Genomic DNA, 13,936 nt, shown 5'->3' with positions numbered 1-13,936 from the left:
CCCCCCCATAGAAAGAAAAAATTTGAGCCCACCCCTGGACTTATTCCTGAATACGCCACTGTGTACATTACAGATTTCTTTTTTTCAGCAGAGCCTAGAAAAGGCTGTTGTTGAGAGCAGTGAGGTTGAAGAGGCTACTGGGAGTGAAGTGGAGGCTGTTAGAAGTAGTATGGAGGCTACGGAGGCCATGGACGAGGCTGATATGTAACTTATCAGTGTCATCTCAATAGGTAATTCGCTCTTGGTAGTCAAAGTTTATATCTAAGAAATAAGTATTGTGTTTAAATGTCTATTAACTAGGCTTTTAGGGCGCTTTGTGCCCATCTTCTGTTTCAATTGTAAACAAAATCTCTTTGTATACATTGTAAAACAAAAACAAAAAAGTTGCAAATTTTATATTAAAAATTTATGGATTTTTGACATTTAATGAAAATCGAATATTGTTGGAGGCACATTTTTGAAATTTTTATCATATCTTTAAACCTTCCTCGGGGACACATTCAACTTGGGCCCGAACGGTCCAGCCGTTTTGACGTTTATTTGATACAAACAGACAGACGAGCAGCCAATTATATATATATAGATTTGACAATTAAAATGATTAGAAAACAATTAACAATCTTTTTTCTATGAACAATCTAAGTGGCTCTGTTAAGCTGAATACAGGGTATTTCAATAAACATGGGAATTTCGAGATCGTCTAAATAAATGATTTTTATTTAGTATATGGTGATACAGTGGTAGGCGATTATATCAATAATAAAGACGACTTTTTTGTTTAAGTTTTGATTATTAACAAGCTTTTTTATAGTTTATGAGAAGCTTTTTTAATTGACAGCTTTTCTTAACTTCTCTTGACTTAACAAAGACAAACTTGAATTTGTCACTTATTTCCTAGGTTTACTGGGACCCCTGTATCCTCTGCTAGAATGAACAAACTTACAAAATTTATATTTTCAGATGAGTCCTGAACGTACAAATACTTCTGTGGTCTCCGTTTTATTCTGATCTTATATTATATTCTAAAATAACTTTTTTTGAGTGGACAACATCACCCCATGTAATGATTTAAATAGGATTTAAACTTTAGAATCTGACTTATAATACATTTTAGAAAATAATTAATATACCAGCCTCCCCCCGCACCCGGACAAAAAAAACGGTTAATTGAATATAAATCAAACTTTGATTAAGGGCCCCAATTGCAGATTTCTTGGAAATCCAAAATAATTTTAATTAACCCTTGGTCCATTTTTGTCTTAGCTAGCTGATCTACTCCAAAGTCATTCGCCAACTTTCCCCTTTTTTATGAACAATTTTTATGTTGTTTTGTCATGTGTTGTGTTTACTTTGTACTGTTAAGTACATTGTACCTTTTACTGATTATGTACTCTTTCCGTACTTAAGTAAATAAATTTGTATTTTGTACTCATGATTATTTATAAAGCTTACATGATGTGATTTATTCTAGAAACTACAAAATACAACATTGACTTTCTAATTATATTATTTATAAAGCTTACATGATGAGATTTATTCTAGAAACTACAAAATACAANTTAAATTTCTCACATAACAATTCTCTTGAAAAGTCATAAAGCATTGTAATTTATAACTTGCATTTTTGTGCAATTGAGGTTTCGTGAATATATTAACTTTTAAAAATTAGTCGGCATCAAATTTTTTAACTCTAAAAAGGACAACTTTTAAAAGAAAAAACCGAAAAAATAAAAAAAAAAACATAAAAACTTGGAAATATTACTTGGTATGGAATTTACGAAAATTTTTAGGTTTGCATCAACAGCTCTAAAAAATGAAACATTTTAAGAAAAGAAAAAACCGAAAAAATAAAAAAAAACATAAAAACTTGGAAATATTACTTGGTATGGAATTTACGAAAATATACGTATTTTAAGGTTTGCATCAACCTCTAAAAAATGAAACATTTTAAGAAAAGAAAAAACCGAAACAATACTTTTAAAAATGTAAATAAAAACTAAAAACAAAGAAAATTGCATTGTAAGAAATTTACGGAAATATACGTAATAGGTTTGTATAAACTTCAAAAATACAATTTTTTATGTAAAGAAAAAATACTTAAAAATACGTAAAATTAAACCTAAAACTTTTGAAAAATTACTTAGTAAAAAGTCTACGCAATCATTCATAAAAATACGTTTCTTTAGCTTAAAAAAAAATACATAAATATACGCATGAAGTTCTTTACCAAAAAGTTAAACATAAAAACTTATTTACTTATTTAAATACGTATACCTATATAGAGACTAGAATTTTTAGGATTTTGGGTTGGTATGGTTGTTTCATAAAAGCAGACTTAAATGGAAACAGTTTTATAATCGAACCTTAGCAAGTTCACAGTATTTGTATGGAGCATTTCAAAGTCCAAAAAACCTAATAGATCTAGAAAGACGAACCAAGATATTGCCAATCACTATACCTGCTTAACAATTTTACAGGGTAATTATAGGATCGAGTATCAATTTACTTGTATAACAATTGAACTACTCGCCCTAAAAACAATTAAAGCTGAAGTTAGAAATTTTGTGTTGTGAATCTTGGGATAATTTTATTTACATCTTTGCAGAATTTGCAGACTTGCTGATTAATTTAATTACTCAATTTGTTATTAGTGGGCATGATCCTATACTTCGATCGTTTATAGGGTTCAAGCATTTATACTTAAATCTAAAGGTGTCATCAAAAATTTGATATCGAGAAATGTAAAAAAATATTATGCAAATGTTTATAGATCGACTACCGTGCAATCAAATTAGTCCCGTTTCAAGTAGAAATTATCGATATAAATGGAAGATCCTTCCCAGAAGATTGGTTGGGGAGGCTCGAAAGTCATCTTGGAACGCGCACTGCCGCAAATATGTAAAATGAGGTTCGGAAGCTGTTCGGGGGAGGTTGCCGTTCCCCCCTTGTGAGTATAGATGTATTCAAAACAAAATTTTATTAGTTCATTTGAACATAATCAATTTTTATTTTGTTCCTTTGTACTAATCTTCAAATGGACTAGAAACCGGTTTTTGAATAGCTGACTTTACGCAATAGAACTCATAGAACGATAGTTCAATCGATACTGCATCATTTTAAAATTGTCTAACTTGCGCATGCGCACGATTACGAAAATGTTTGGCTCCATCTTAAATATTGAATGGAACGAGACTCCCCCGCCAGAGCCGGCTCCAAGTTTGTTTCAGTTTGTTTTGATTTTCGACAATTGAACAATAACATACGGATATTTTTAGTGTGAATTAAAACAGTTAAGTGTAAGGATAAATCACGTTAAGTTTGTTTCGAATTAATTCGAATTAAAAAATATAATCGTACAAGTGCAGTGAATTTGTATTCAAGCAAGGCTCTGATTAAAATAATTCTGAATCTATTAATATTTTCAGAAGTATGGCTGCAACTCTGGAACCCCGTGAACGGGGAGGACCCATACAAAAATATTGGGAAGAAGCGTCAACAATTTCTCAATTAGGAAAATTTAATATTCCATTTTTATGTGACTTATCAAATATAAAATATACCAAATATTTTCCATAGTTATTTTTTTTTGACAAAAACGAATGAATATTAAAATGTTAGAAAGTGTTAAAGCATGGCTCCTTAAAAATGCCAAAAAGGTATTAATAAATATTTTAATCTTCCTGGTCTATTATCAATATCCAACTGGCGGGTCCGTCCTAGAGAACGAAGTTTGTAGCCCCCGGGCCCCCCCCCCCCCCCGTCTCCTATCAATTTCTACATGTCCAGTCATCTTTCATTTTTCAGCAAAAATATTATTTATTCTTTTATTAGTTTAGGTAAGGTTAGGTTGAGACAATTTTTGGGCCAAGCGCTGCGGCTAGGACAGGCTAGGGGGCCTGGCGCTGCGACCACATGACAAATTATATCCATGTGTTACATATGAGATCCATGTACAAAATTTATAGGAAGGGGGGAGGGGTCAAAAAATCGTTCTCTAGGAAATTACCCAACAAGCGATAGAATTATCATGACATGAATATAGCCGTTCAGTATGTTTCGAATGATCAAAAGTATATGTAGAATATTGTGACCTGCTAATTTAGATGACGCATATTCAGCATATTACGAGTGACCTGCTTTGTGATATTATGTAGATTCGCAATGGATTCACAACATTTTGGTTTCCTTGGATCTGAATCCACTAAAATATACGGACACAAAAATCGCTCCTTGGGAATTTCTTAATTACCAAAGAAACTGATTGCCCCATCAAATTTTATCATAAAATTAGAGATGAAGAAAAGATAAATAAGATCAACATTTTTCTTCCGGTAAAAAAAAAAATTTAAAACAACTCAGGACCCAGACCCGGATACACTTTTTTCAAGGCAAAACTAGTATCCGGATCCGCATCAAAATGTTGTTAATGACCTTCTTTAAAATATTGATGTATATTCAGTATGTTGTGAGCGACCTTCTTTGATCAAATGTATATTCAGCATGTTGAGAGTGACCCGCTTTGATTAAATGTATATTCAGCATGTTGAGAGTGACCTGTTTTGATTAAATGTTTATTCAGCATAATTAGTGACCTGCTTTGATTAAATGTATATTCAGCATAATGAGAGTGACCTGCTTTGATTAAATGTATATTCAGCATGTTGCGAGTGACCCGCTTTGATTAAATGTATATTCAGCATTTTGCGAGTGACCTACTTTGATTAAATGTATATTCAGCATGTTGCGAGTGACCCACCTACTGCGAAGTCCTTATCTCAGCTTGTTCAGCAGTTTATTCAACTCCAAGAGGATAATCTCGGAAAAGGAGCAAAAAATCCGGCATTCACCAGACTTCCGGTAATTTTATGTTATTCAATTCTTTTGGAAATTATATTTTGTTAACTATTTTCGGTAATTATAGTTTATTCCTTAGACTTATTAAATAAAGTTTATTCGTTAGCTTTCCCGTAAAAACTGAGCATATTTTCTCCTATTCCTGGCATTTCACAATCTAGTCTGCCTTTAGTGTACTGCAGGGGTTTATATTTATCCAGGGGAGGGGAGAAATTATTTTTGTTGAATACTTTGATGCGTTTTTACCTAAAAAACATTTATTTTCCGTTTATTCAGCGATTTTAATCCCCTAAAAAAATTTACGCTCTGCGTAAGCAAGTATAACTTGTGGAGATGATTTTCAAGGAATGATTTTTCGAGAAAAAATTTCAATTTTATTAAATTCAACCAAAATTGTCGAAATCTGAATGAAATCTCCGGTAATATTGAAAGCACAAAAAAGGCAGACCACATTTTGGAAATGCCAAGACTAGGAGTATTTTGGTGAAAATTAACTGTTTACGATTTACGAATAAATGCCGCAAATTATTTCAAGGATTTAAGACGACCTACAATTCGTCCTGCTACTGTCATGTTTTGTTGGGACAAACACTGTAAGTGTACTTTAATTGAAAACTAAATATGTTTCCAGATGTTCCTGTTCTACGATCTTGCTCCTGGGGGCTCCCTCTGCCATATCCTCAGCGCTATGTACAAGTTTAAGACCGAGCAGGGTTGGAGAAGGTTCGATCTCCAATCCTCAAGCAGGAAGGATGCCAACATACAAATGTGTCAAAGGTACCCAGTAAAATCCAGTAAAACTGTTTAATAATATTATTTTGAATCGTAGACCAAACAGACTAAACGGTAAATCAAATTTACAAATCATCCAGGAGTTCTCTGAGTGAACACTTACACTGCACATATCCATTACACAAAAATAATGCAGCTTAACATAATTTAGACAAACAAATTTGTCACAAAAAGTATTTTAGTCTATCAAATCTGCCACAAATAGCATTTTCCCAATAATTAGTCCATCAAATCTGCCACAAATAATATTTTAGTCCATCTAATCTGCCATAAATAGTAAATTAGTCAATCAAATCTACCACAAAAGTCTTACACCTGCCACAAAATTTCTACATTAAACATTTTAAAATATACCCTGCAGCTAGGGATGGGCAGCCAGATTCCTTATAAAAAAAAACTTTTAATATTTTTAAACTTTTCAAGGGTTTTACGACAATATTAAAAGGTTCCAACATTTTAAAACTTTTTTCTGTAGAAGTTTGCTTTTATCAAATATGCTAATTTGTTACCCTGTAAGAAAAATGATCGTTTAAAACAATAATTTTTGGGTTTTTAAAACGTTAGTTTTTGGTTCGTTTTTGCCTTATATTAGGATAACAAATTTGCATGTTTGATAAAAGAAAACTTCTACAAAATACAAAATTAAATAAATTAACCCTTCTCAAATTGGCATTAAACCTTTTAAAAGTCTGAACATATTAAAAGTTTCTGTAAAACGAATCTAGCTATTGCCCATCGCTACCTGCAACCAGTGAAAAATTTCCAAAAATTTATGAAATAAATTGTTTTCGTCAAAGTGAGTATTTTTTGGAATTAATATTTTTCATTGATAGGGTTGAGGAGTCGTTGAACCAGCAGAAGCTGTACATCAGTCCTATTGTCTTCATCAAGGACAACGTCAAGGCTGCTGACAGGTTGGTACAAACCTGAGCTTAACTCCTCATAATAGAGCTCTTTGTGTTTCCAAGGCATTTGTTGGCATTTCGCCGTTAGGAAGGTGAAACAATTGGGCGCTTTTTTAAATGAAATGCGCAAATCCACCTTGCACCAGTTCAAAAGTTTTCTTTGGTACAGTTTCAGAATAGATTTGAGAATTTTTTTTTTAAATATATTTAATTTTTGCCGGTATTTCAAAAATGCGGGAAAGTTAACTTGTAAGCTTTTCCCCCTTTTTTGATCTGCTTCATATTAGAGCATTACCAATTCTTCAAGATGATGTAAAGTTTACTGGAGAAACGGTATTTTAATGATAAATAAGATATTATTAATAATTTATTCTGTGTTTGTGCAGGGAGAAGGCTAAGGATATAGTGAAGAAGAAAGGTGGAACTATTACAGAAGATGAAGATGAAGCTACCCATATCCTTTTTCCCAAAGTAGAACTAAACAACGAACTATACGCAAGGTATGTTTTTCGTAAGACGATAGTTAAACTTAAAATCCAACTGCAAAATAAAAAATTAACCTCCAATGGTGATGAATTTAATTTTTTTATTGTCTTTGAAAATAAATTTTTAAACAATTAATTTCTTTTTCTGAAAATAAATGTGATCTAAGCAAGCTTTATTTTTCATTTTGTTCTTTTTAGACCCGTGTTTCGTCGAGGTGATAAATGCCTGATTCATTTTATCATGATGCCGGACAGTCACGACAACTGGGGAGTTTGTTATCCTGACAGTGATACACCAGAGGTAACTTGATTCTCATCCCAGGGGTGAATATTTTTCTCAAAAATATATTTTTCTCAAAAATATTTTTTTTCTCTTCATAAGTTGATTTGAGTTGCGTGGAACGAAAAAAGATTTTATAGGCTTTTATTTGCTGAATTGGGGAAATAAATTATTTTTCTTAAATTCTTGTATTGATATTGAAGTTATATTATTGTATTAATGTTGAAGTTGTATTATTGTATTGATGTTGAAGTTGTACTATTGTATTATTGTATTGATATTGAAGTTGTATTATTGTATTATTGTATTAATCAGGCTCCTGAGGAGAGAGCTGAAGTGTACCTGGTATCTGTGGACTGGGTCCTGGACTCCCAGCAGTACAACGAGTGGTTGAACGAGGAGGATTATGAACTAGATGAGCACGGGAAAGTAAAGGTAAAAGATTTATTACGAGTTTATATTTTAAAGAACTCCCGTTCCCCCTTTTTGGGAAAATGAAAAGATTTCTCAATAAAATTGAATAGAAAATTTAATATCAACCGAACAAATCAAGAAATGTGGACAATTTTTTCATATTTGGCCGGGACCAAAAAATTTGGTTTTGAAAAAGAATTATAAGTAATTAAGTTGGGACGTGGAAATTGTTAATTGTTGCCAGGTTGGTTTGGGGGTTTCATATTGGGTTCCTTTTCAGTTCGTATGTTCTGACCAAAATGATTTTGTAAAGACGGAATGAAATAAAAATTTGGTTTTGAAAAAGACTTATAAGTACTTGAGTTGGGATGTGGAAATTGTTAATTGTTGCCAGGTTGGTTTGGGGGTTTCATATTGGGTTCCTTCTCAGTTCGTATGTTCTGGCCAAAATGATTTTGTAAAGAAGGAATAAAATAAAATTTGAAATTACAATATTCTTCTGGTGAAATGTTTGTATTATGATGATGTCTGTATAGCCCTCAGAGACAGCTATGACCTATGACGAGTTCCAAACAAGCGAAGAGAAACCAGAAAAGAAGAAAAAGACCACTAAGAGGAAACGAAGCCCCAGCCCAGCCCCTAAAGTAAGTGCAGCAGTTGTGTGGTGTTCTCTGCCCCTAAAGGCAGAGTTCTACATTGGGTTCCCTTTTAGATTTTACGAACTTCTATTTCTTTTTCTTGTCATGAAATCAAAGGGGCTGTAATCGTAATTTCAAGTGACCCTCCAGAGAAAAATGGCATTGCCTAATAAACAACGGTACCCTTAAAAGCTTTGTCCGGTCAAGTAGGAATTATTTATGATTTTTTATATATTAAAAAACAGATTTTTTAAACTGTGGTTTACCTACAAAAGTGACTTGTGCATTTCTACTGCAAAAAAAGGATAGAAGATATTACTATTTAACAATGTTCAACCAAGAAAAACGTCAATATCTCCCACACTTTCAATCAGATAAAGCCATAGGTTTGAAGGGAAACGGTTTGAATTGAGCAATATCATTTTTGACTGGAGAGTATAGAAGATATTACTATTTAACAATGTTCAACCAAGAAAAACGTCAATATCTCCCACACTTTCAATCAGATAAAGCCATAGGTTTGAAGGGCAACGGTTTGAATTGAGCAATACCATTTTTGACTGGAGAGTATAGAAGATATTACTATTTAACAATGTTCAACCAATAAAAACGTCAATATCTCCCACACTACCGATCAGATAAAGCCATAGGTTTGAAGGGCAACGGTTTGAATTGAGCAATACCATTTTTGACTGGAGAGTATAGAAGATANGGTAAAGATTGATTAGTAACTAATGGATTATTATGTGATTGTGATTTGATTTCGATTTCGATTTCGATTTCGATTTCGATTTCGATTTCGATTTCGATTTCGATTTCGATTTCGATTAGTAGATTCATTTCGGAGTGGGTAGTATTACGTTCCTAAAAGTCTGGATTGATTTATTGCTTCATGTTTAGAGCCGGAAGTCTAAGGGCGGAGCTAAATCTAAGAAGAGTAAAAATGATGAAGAGGATGAAGAGGATCTTACCGCTGACATGGTAACAATCGTTTCATTCTTTGCTTTCTTCTCGTCATATAGTTGTGTCGTCTTATAGGGTGTCCGTGGAAAATTTGGAAAACACGACTTTACGCCAAATCATATAGCTTGTATGCTATGTTGCATGGTTGCAATTTTTGATATCAGATAATAACTCATGAATCCCTAGGCCGTTTTGCCTCATTTTTTTATTTGGGGAACTAAGTCGAACCACGGAAACGTTCTTAGTCACGTCTGGTTTAATAATTCTATGTTGAGAGGGTTGACTTTTACAGGGAAAACTCTGGGCAAAGTTGGGTTCCCATGCTAGTTTTTTATACAAGTTTTCCAGGACCAGAGCACTTCGCGCCACTGTTCCTAGATGGACTGTCTTTATTTTTTTTAATAAACATCAGATTTTTTCTGTTATTGGTGGATTGGTTAGATGAGTTACCACACAAAATTCGGGTCTAATCGGCTTGGGATGCAAACGAATCAAAATAATTTGTTATATTATTGTTAAATTTTAACTAATTTTCTATCCTCAATTAAATCATGTTTAGGAGGACCCGGTTCCTGAAAATTCTATTTCTGAAGTTAAAACTGAATCTCAACCAGCCAAAGGTATTTTAAACTAAGAGCAATATTCATAACAGAATACATTTGACGAACGTCATGTCTGATTCACGACTATACCCTCAAACTCTTTTTATGATCAAGGATGAATGAGACATCCTTTTTTCTATCTAAATATAGATTATTTTCAATTATAAATGTGACTTGCGGATTTACGATGAAGAGTTAATTTTGAATTTTGACAGAAAAGCGACAAAATCTTTCTCCTAGTTGCTTCTCAAAAGGGAACTGTTGTGATTTGAACATGACACTCAGGGTCACTTGACATTACGTCTACAGTCTCTTTCCGACTACGACAGTTCGTGTGAATAAAAAATTGAGAAAGGTTTCGCTCAAGCGTAGCTCACGGTTTCAACTTCAACTGGTTACATTGATATATATTGATATATTGATATATTGATTACTGAATACTGATTCGGAATCCATTTATTAACAAATCCAGATCCAATATTTTCCTCTTCCTCAGAAAGGCATCCTTCAGAGACGATATATCTACAAAAACCATACTCAAAACACTTAACCAAATTTAACCTTGAGGTCGGGATATTAAAGACTTTTTTTAAGTCTCAATCCTTGTGGTTTATCCTGGATTTTTTTTTTTACAAAATTAACGTCTGTTAAACTAATGTTCCTTTAGAAAATCGAGATATGATTATTAGGTTAAGAAGCAGAAAATGGTAGATGAAGTTCGTCATGATTCCGGGTTTTTATTGATTAGAGTTAAAAAAAAATCTAATTGATGATATTGGTTTCCAGTTCCAAGCTACAGTGCCTGGTTTGACTACAACAGCTTGCATGCCGTAGAGAAACGGAATCTTCCGGAATTCTTCAACGGAAAGAATATGTCCAAGGCAGGCTGGATTTCGTTAGAACTATCACAAAAATAGTCAAATTATCACTTTTTAAGTCGCATTACTTAGTAAGTTTGTAATCATTAAATATGTAAACTCTCACTTCTGCAATCTTCGAATCGTTGAATTATTTGACGACGCATCAAATTAAAGAAAGTTCTCATTGTTAAAGGGACTGTAAGCGTAATTTAAATGGGTTCTCCATGCAAAGATGGCAATGCCCGATTTACAACAGTAACCTTAAAAGCTAAGTCTAGTATGAATTAGGTGACAAAAGTTTTTGTTTCTTTAAACTGTTCATTTCGTTATGGGTTTCACTATCTAAGTGACTTGGGCGGTATTTGCTTATATGAAGCAATAAAGACATATAATAAACATAATAAACCACTTTTTGTGTCAGGAAAACGACGGTATCTTCCACAATCCACATTTTGATCAGAAAAACTTTTTAATTTTAAATTAGTATTATTCATCTTGAAACTGTAGAATTGAAGTAGGACAGCCCTAGAAGTCTGGTTTGTATTAAAGGTATCTTTGTAAATCGAGCATTGCTATCTTTTGCACGGAGGGTTACTTACTGGATTACTGGAAAAATTTTCGCTTTTGTGACATTTTCAGCGAGTCAATATATCTTTTTTGTTTCTACTGATAGTGCATTAAGTTAAACCAGGGATCTTGGCGCCCTTGACACCTTCACCAGGGATCTCGGCGCCCCTGACACCTATCACATTGAAGAAATATGTTTGTCATACATGTTCTTAAAATTAATCAATGAAGTGGCATTTTTAATGACTATTGGCAAATTTTTCCATCTTTTAATAACTCTTAAGCTAAAGAAGTTTCTCCAAATATCTAGATTGCACAGTTTTGAGTTGAGGTTCATATTGCATGTCGAAAATCTTGTTTCTTAAAATTACGCCTACAGTCCCTTTTACTCATCACATTTAAAAGTTCTTGCCTATGAGAAACTAGAAATGTTGTTCTAATGAATCTTGTGTTTGTAGACACCTGAAATATATTTATCGTACAGGAACTTCATGATCGATACATACAGGTCAGTGTACACTGTACAGTGTACAACATATAGTTAGAGCTCACCACCGTTACAACTTTTTTAAACCGTTAGTCAACATTTTGATGAAATCGTTAAATAGCCAACTTTTCAGATAACCGTGTGTTCTTTGCTAAGAACACGTCGTTCTGCTTAAGTTTCCGTTCTTTAACGATCTAAATCTTATTGACGGCCTCAACAGAAGATATTATTGAACTCCTTAACGGTGTCCGTCATTAACTATTATGTTATGTTAAAAAAGCGGGAAAAATCAAAAAACTTTATGTGTTCTTTATTATTAGTATGTTTCAAGCATTTTTAATAAGACAAATTAAAGCCAAATTAAACACATCTTTTCTTGCTTTTTCTTCAGTGCTAAGGATCCTTTTATTCCTTCTAAAATTATCTCCAGTCAATTTTTTATTTTTTTCATAATAATATAATTATCAAGTTTTGTTGTTAAGGCTAAACCCAACAGAGTACCTGACCTCTACAGCATGCAGACGTAACCTAGCTGGAGATGTGTGCGCGATAATGCGCGTGCACGCTTTCCTAGAGCAATGGGGGCTCATCAACTACCAGGTCATTCAATTTATTCCTCGCTTGTAAATTATTTTTCATGTTTAACTGTAAAGTAAAGGAACTTAACACTTTCACAAATTATAATTTTCTTAACTTTGTTTCTTTGAAACCTGGTATCGCAGAACTTGGATATTTTAAACTATTAATTCTGCTTAAATATATCCAGCTTATAATATCGGAGGTTGCACAGATATTGAAATTAGACAGTTAAAATATGTTACGATTAGAATAGAATCATGTTTTCTATAATGACTCTTTTTAAAGATCTACGAGGTCAGAAAATCGTGCCAGTATTGTCGCATTAATTTGCCCCTCTTTGGGTCTAGTAGAGAGTGAAAGTGATTTGGATTAAAATTTGCGTTTGCGTTTTTGATACGTTGATTGTAACGTAATTTGATAATTATTTTGACCAGGTTGACATTGATGCCCGCCCTACAGCAATGGGTCCTCCTCCCACCTCCCACTTCCATATACTCGCCGATACACCCGCCGGTCTGGCTCCGGTCAACCCACCACGCACGCCACAACCATCGGCGGCCAGAACTATGCTAGATTTGGACGGCCGGAGAGTAGACAAGCCGGACACTGACCGGAAGTCTGAAATCGGCGGTGATTTTGGTCTAAAAACTGATATCTATGATAAAAGAAACGCTGCTTTGAAACGTGCTTCTGCTGCGACAGCGAGTAGGTAGGAAAACCTGGCTCAAAGATCACCAAGCCCTATGCTTCTTGAACTTTGCCGATGATTTTCAAACAAATTAATGTATTGACAATATATGCCGCGGTTTTTATCAAGAAAATCGATAAAAACAATACCCCTACCCGTTTTCACAAATAATTTTCGTTGTTTATTGTCGAAAAAGGTATGGGGAAGGGGGTTAATTGTCGGCTGATTTATTTATTCCACAATCTTGAAATTCCTCGAAATATATACCCCTTAAATTTATTAACATGTAAATTAGTTTGAATGCGATAGAATTCATTTATTAGTTATTTGACGGATTTACTTATAAATAACTTGATCATTGCGATTGATTGATTAATGTATTTTATATGTATTTTATATTTATTGATGGATGAATTTGATTCTGATTTTTGATTAGGGATTGGACCCAGCAGGAAACCCTCCTACTCCTGGAGGCCCTAGAGATGTTCAAGGATGATTGGAATAAGGTAAAGCAGTGGTTTAATATTAATCCAACCAATCAATGGAGAGGGGAAGGTGGAGTGCTCAGGATCATATGGATCCGCAACATTTTGGCTTCCTGGATCCGTTAAAATATGCGGATCCCTGGATCCATGGGGCAAAATACCAAGCAAAAACTGTAAAAAAAAATACTTCTTTGATCTCTAAACACAAACTTCAACCGTTAAAAATTTTAAAGATAAAAAATTTCCTCATGTCTGAATGGATCATGAAGTTTTAGCATGAAAATAAAGTTTTAAGGAAAGGAAAGGTTTCCTTATCAAGAGAAATGGATTCTAAGCA

General features: G+C 33.5%; 1 protein-coding gene and 1 long non-coding RNA gene across 2 annotated transcripts in view; both read left to right on the top strand.

Moving 5' to 3' along the window:
* Positions 1 to 47: 47 nt before the first annotated feature.
* On the top strand, positions 48 to 1,428 carry LOC111713233 (uncharacterized). The gene is made up of 2 exons (XR_002767636.1): positions 48 to 230; positions 961 to 1,428. It is a non-coding gene; the product is annotated as an uncharacterized LOC111713233 (long non-coding RNA).
* A 1,997-nt stretch (positions 1,429 to 3,425) lies between these two features.
* The window catches only part of LOC111713229 (SWI/SNF complex subunit SMARCC1), a 12,782-nt gene continuing 2,271 nt past the window's right edge, over positions 3,426 to 13,936 (top strand). Inside the window, exons 1-16 of the mRNA XM_023488054.1 lie at positions 3,426 to 3,511; positions 3,619 to 3,656; positions 4,738 to 4,857; positions 5,486 to 5,631; positions 6,480 to 6,560; positions 6,938 to 7,051; positions 7,235 to 7,337; positions 7,632 to 7,751; positions 8,267 to 8,374; positions 9,269 to 9,349; positions 9,891 to 9,956; positions 10,713 to 10,814; positions 11,819 to 11,868; positions 12,330 to 12,447; positions 12,861 to 13,135; positions 13,551 to 13,620. Coding sequence (XP_023343822.1) covers positions 3,430 to 3,511; positions 3,619 to 3,656; positions 4,738 to 4,857; positions 5,486 to 5,631; positions 6,480 to 6,560; positions 6,938 to 7,051; positions 7,235 to 7,337; positions 7,632 to 7,751; positions 8,267 to 8,374; positions 9,269 to 9,349; positions 9,891 to 9,956; positions 10,713 to 10,814; positions 11,819 to 11,868; positions 12,330 to 12,447; positions 12,861 to 13,135; positions 13,551 to 13,620 — 1,674 coding nt within the window. The 5' untranslated portion in view covers positions 3,426 to 3,429. The remainder of the gene's footprint in view (positions 3,512 to 3,618; positions 3,657 to 4,737; positions 4,858 to 5,485; positions 5,632 to 6,479; positions 6,561 to 6,937; positions 7,052 to 7,234; positions 7,338 to 7,631; positions 7,752 to 8,266; positions 8,375 to 9,268; positions 9,350 to 9,890; positions 9,957 to 10,712; positions 10,815 to 11,818; positions 11,869 to 12,329; positions 12,448 to 12,860; positions 13,136 to 13,550; positions 13,621 to 13,936) is intronic.

This window comes from Eurytemora carolleeae, unplaced genomic scaffold, assembly GCF_000591075.1.
Source record: "Eurytemora carolleeae unplaced genomic scaffold, Eaff_2.0 scaffold1059, whole genome shotgun sequence".
Taxonomy (NCBI): Eukaryota; Metazoa; Arthropoda; class Copepoda; order Calanoida; family Temoridae; genus Eurytemora; species Eurytemora carolleeae.
The sequence above is the reverse complement of the archived record's forward strand: the minus strand, read 5'-3'. Positions and strand labels throughout refer to the sequence as shown.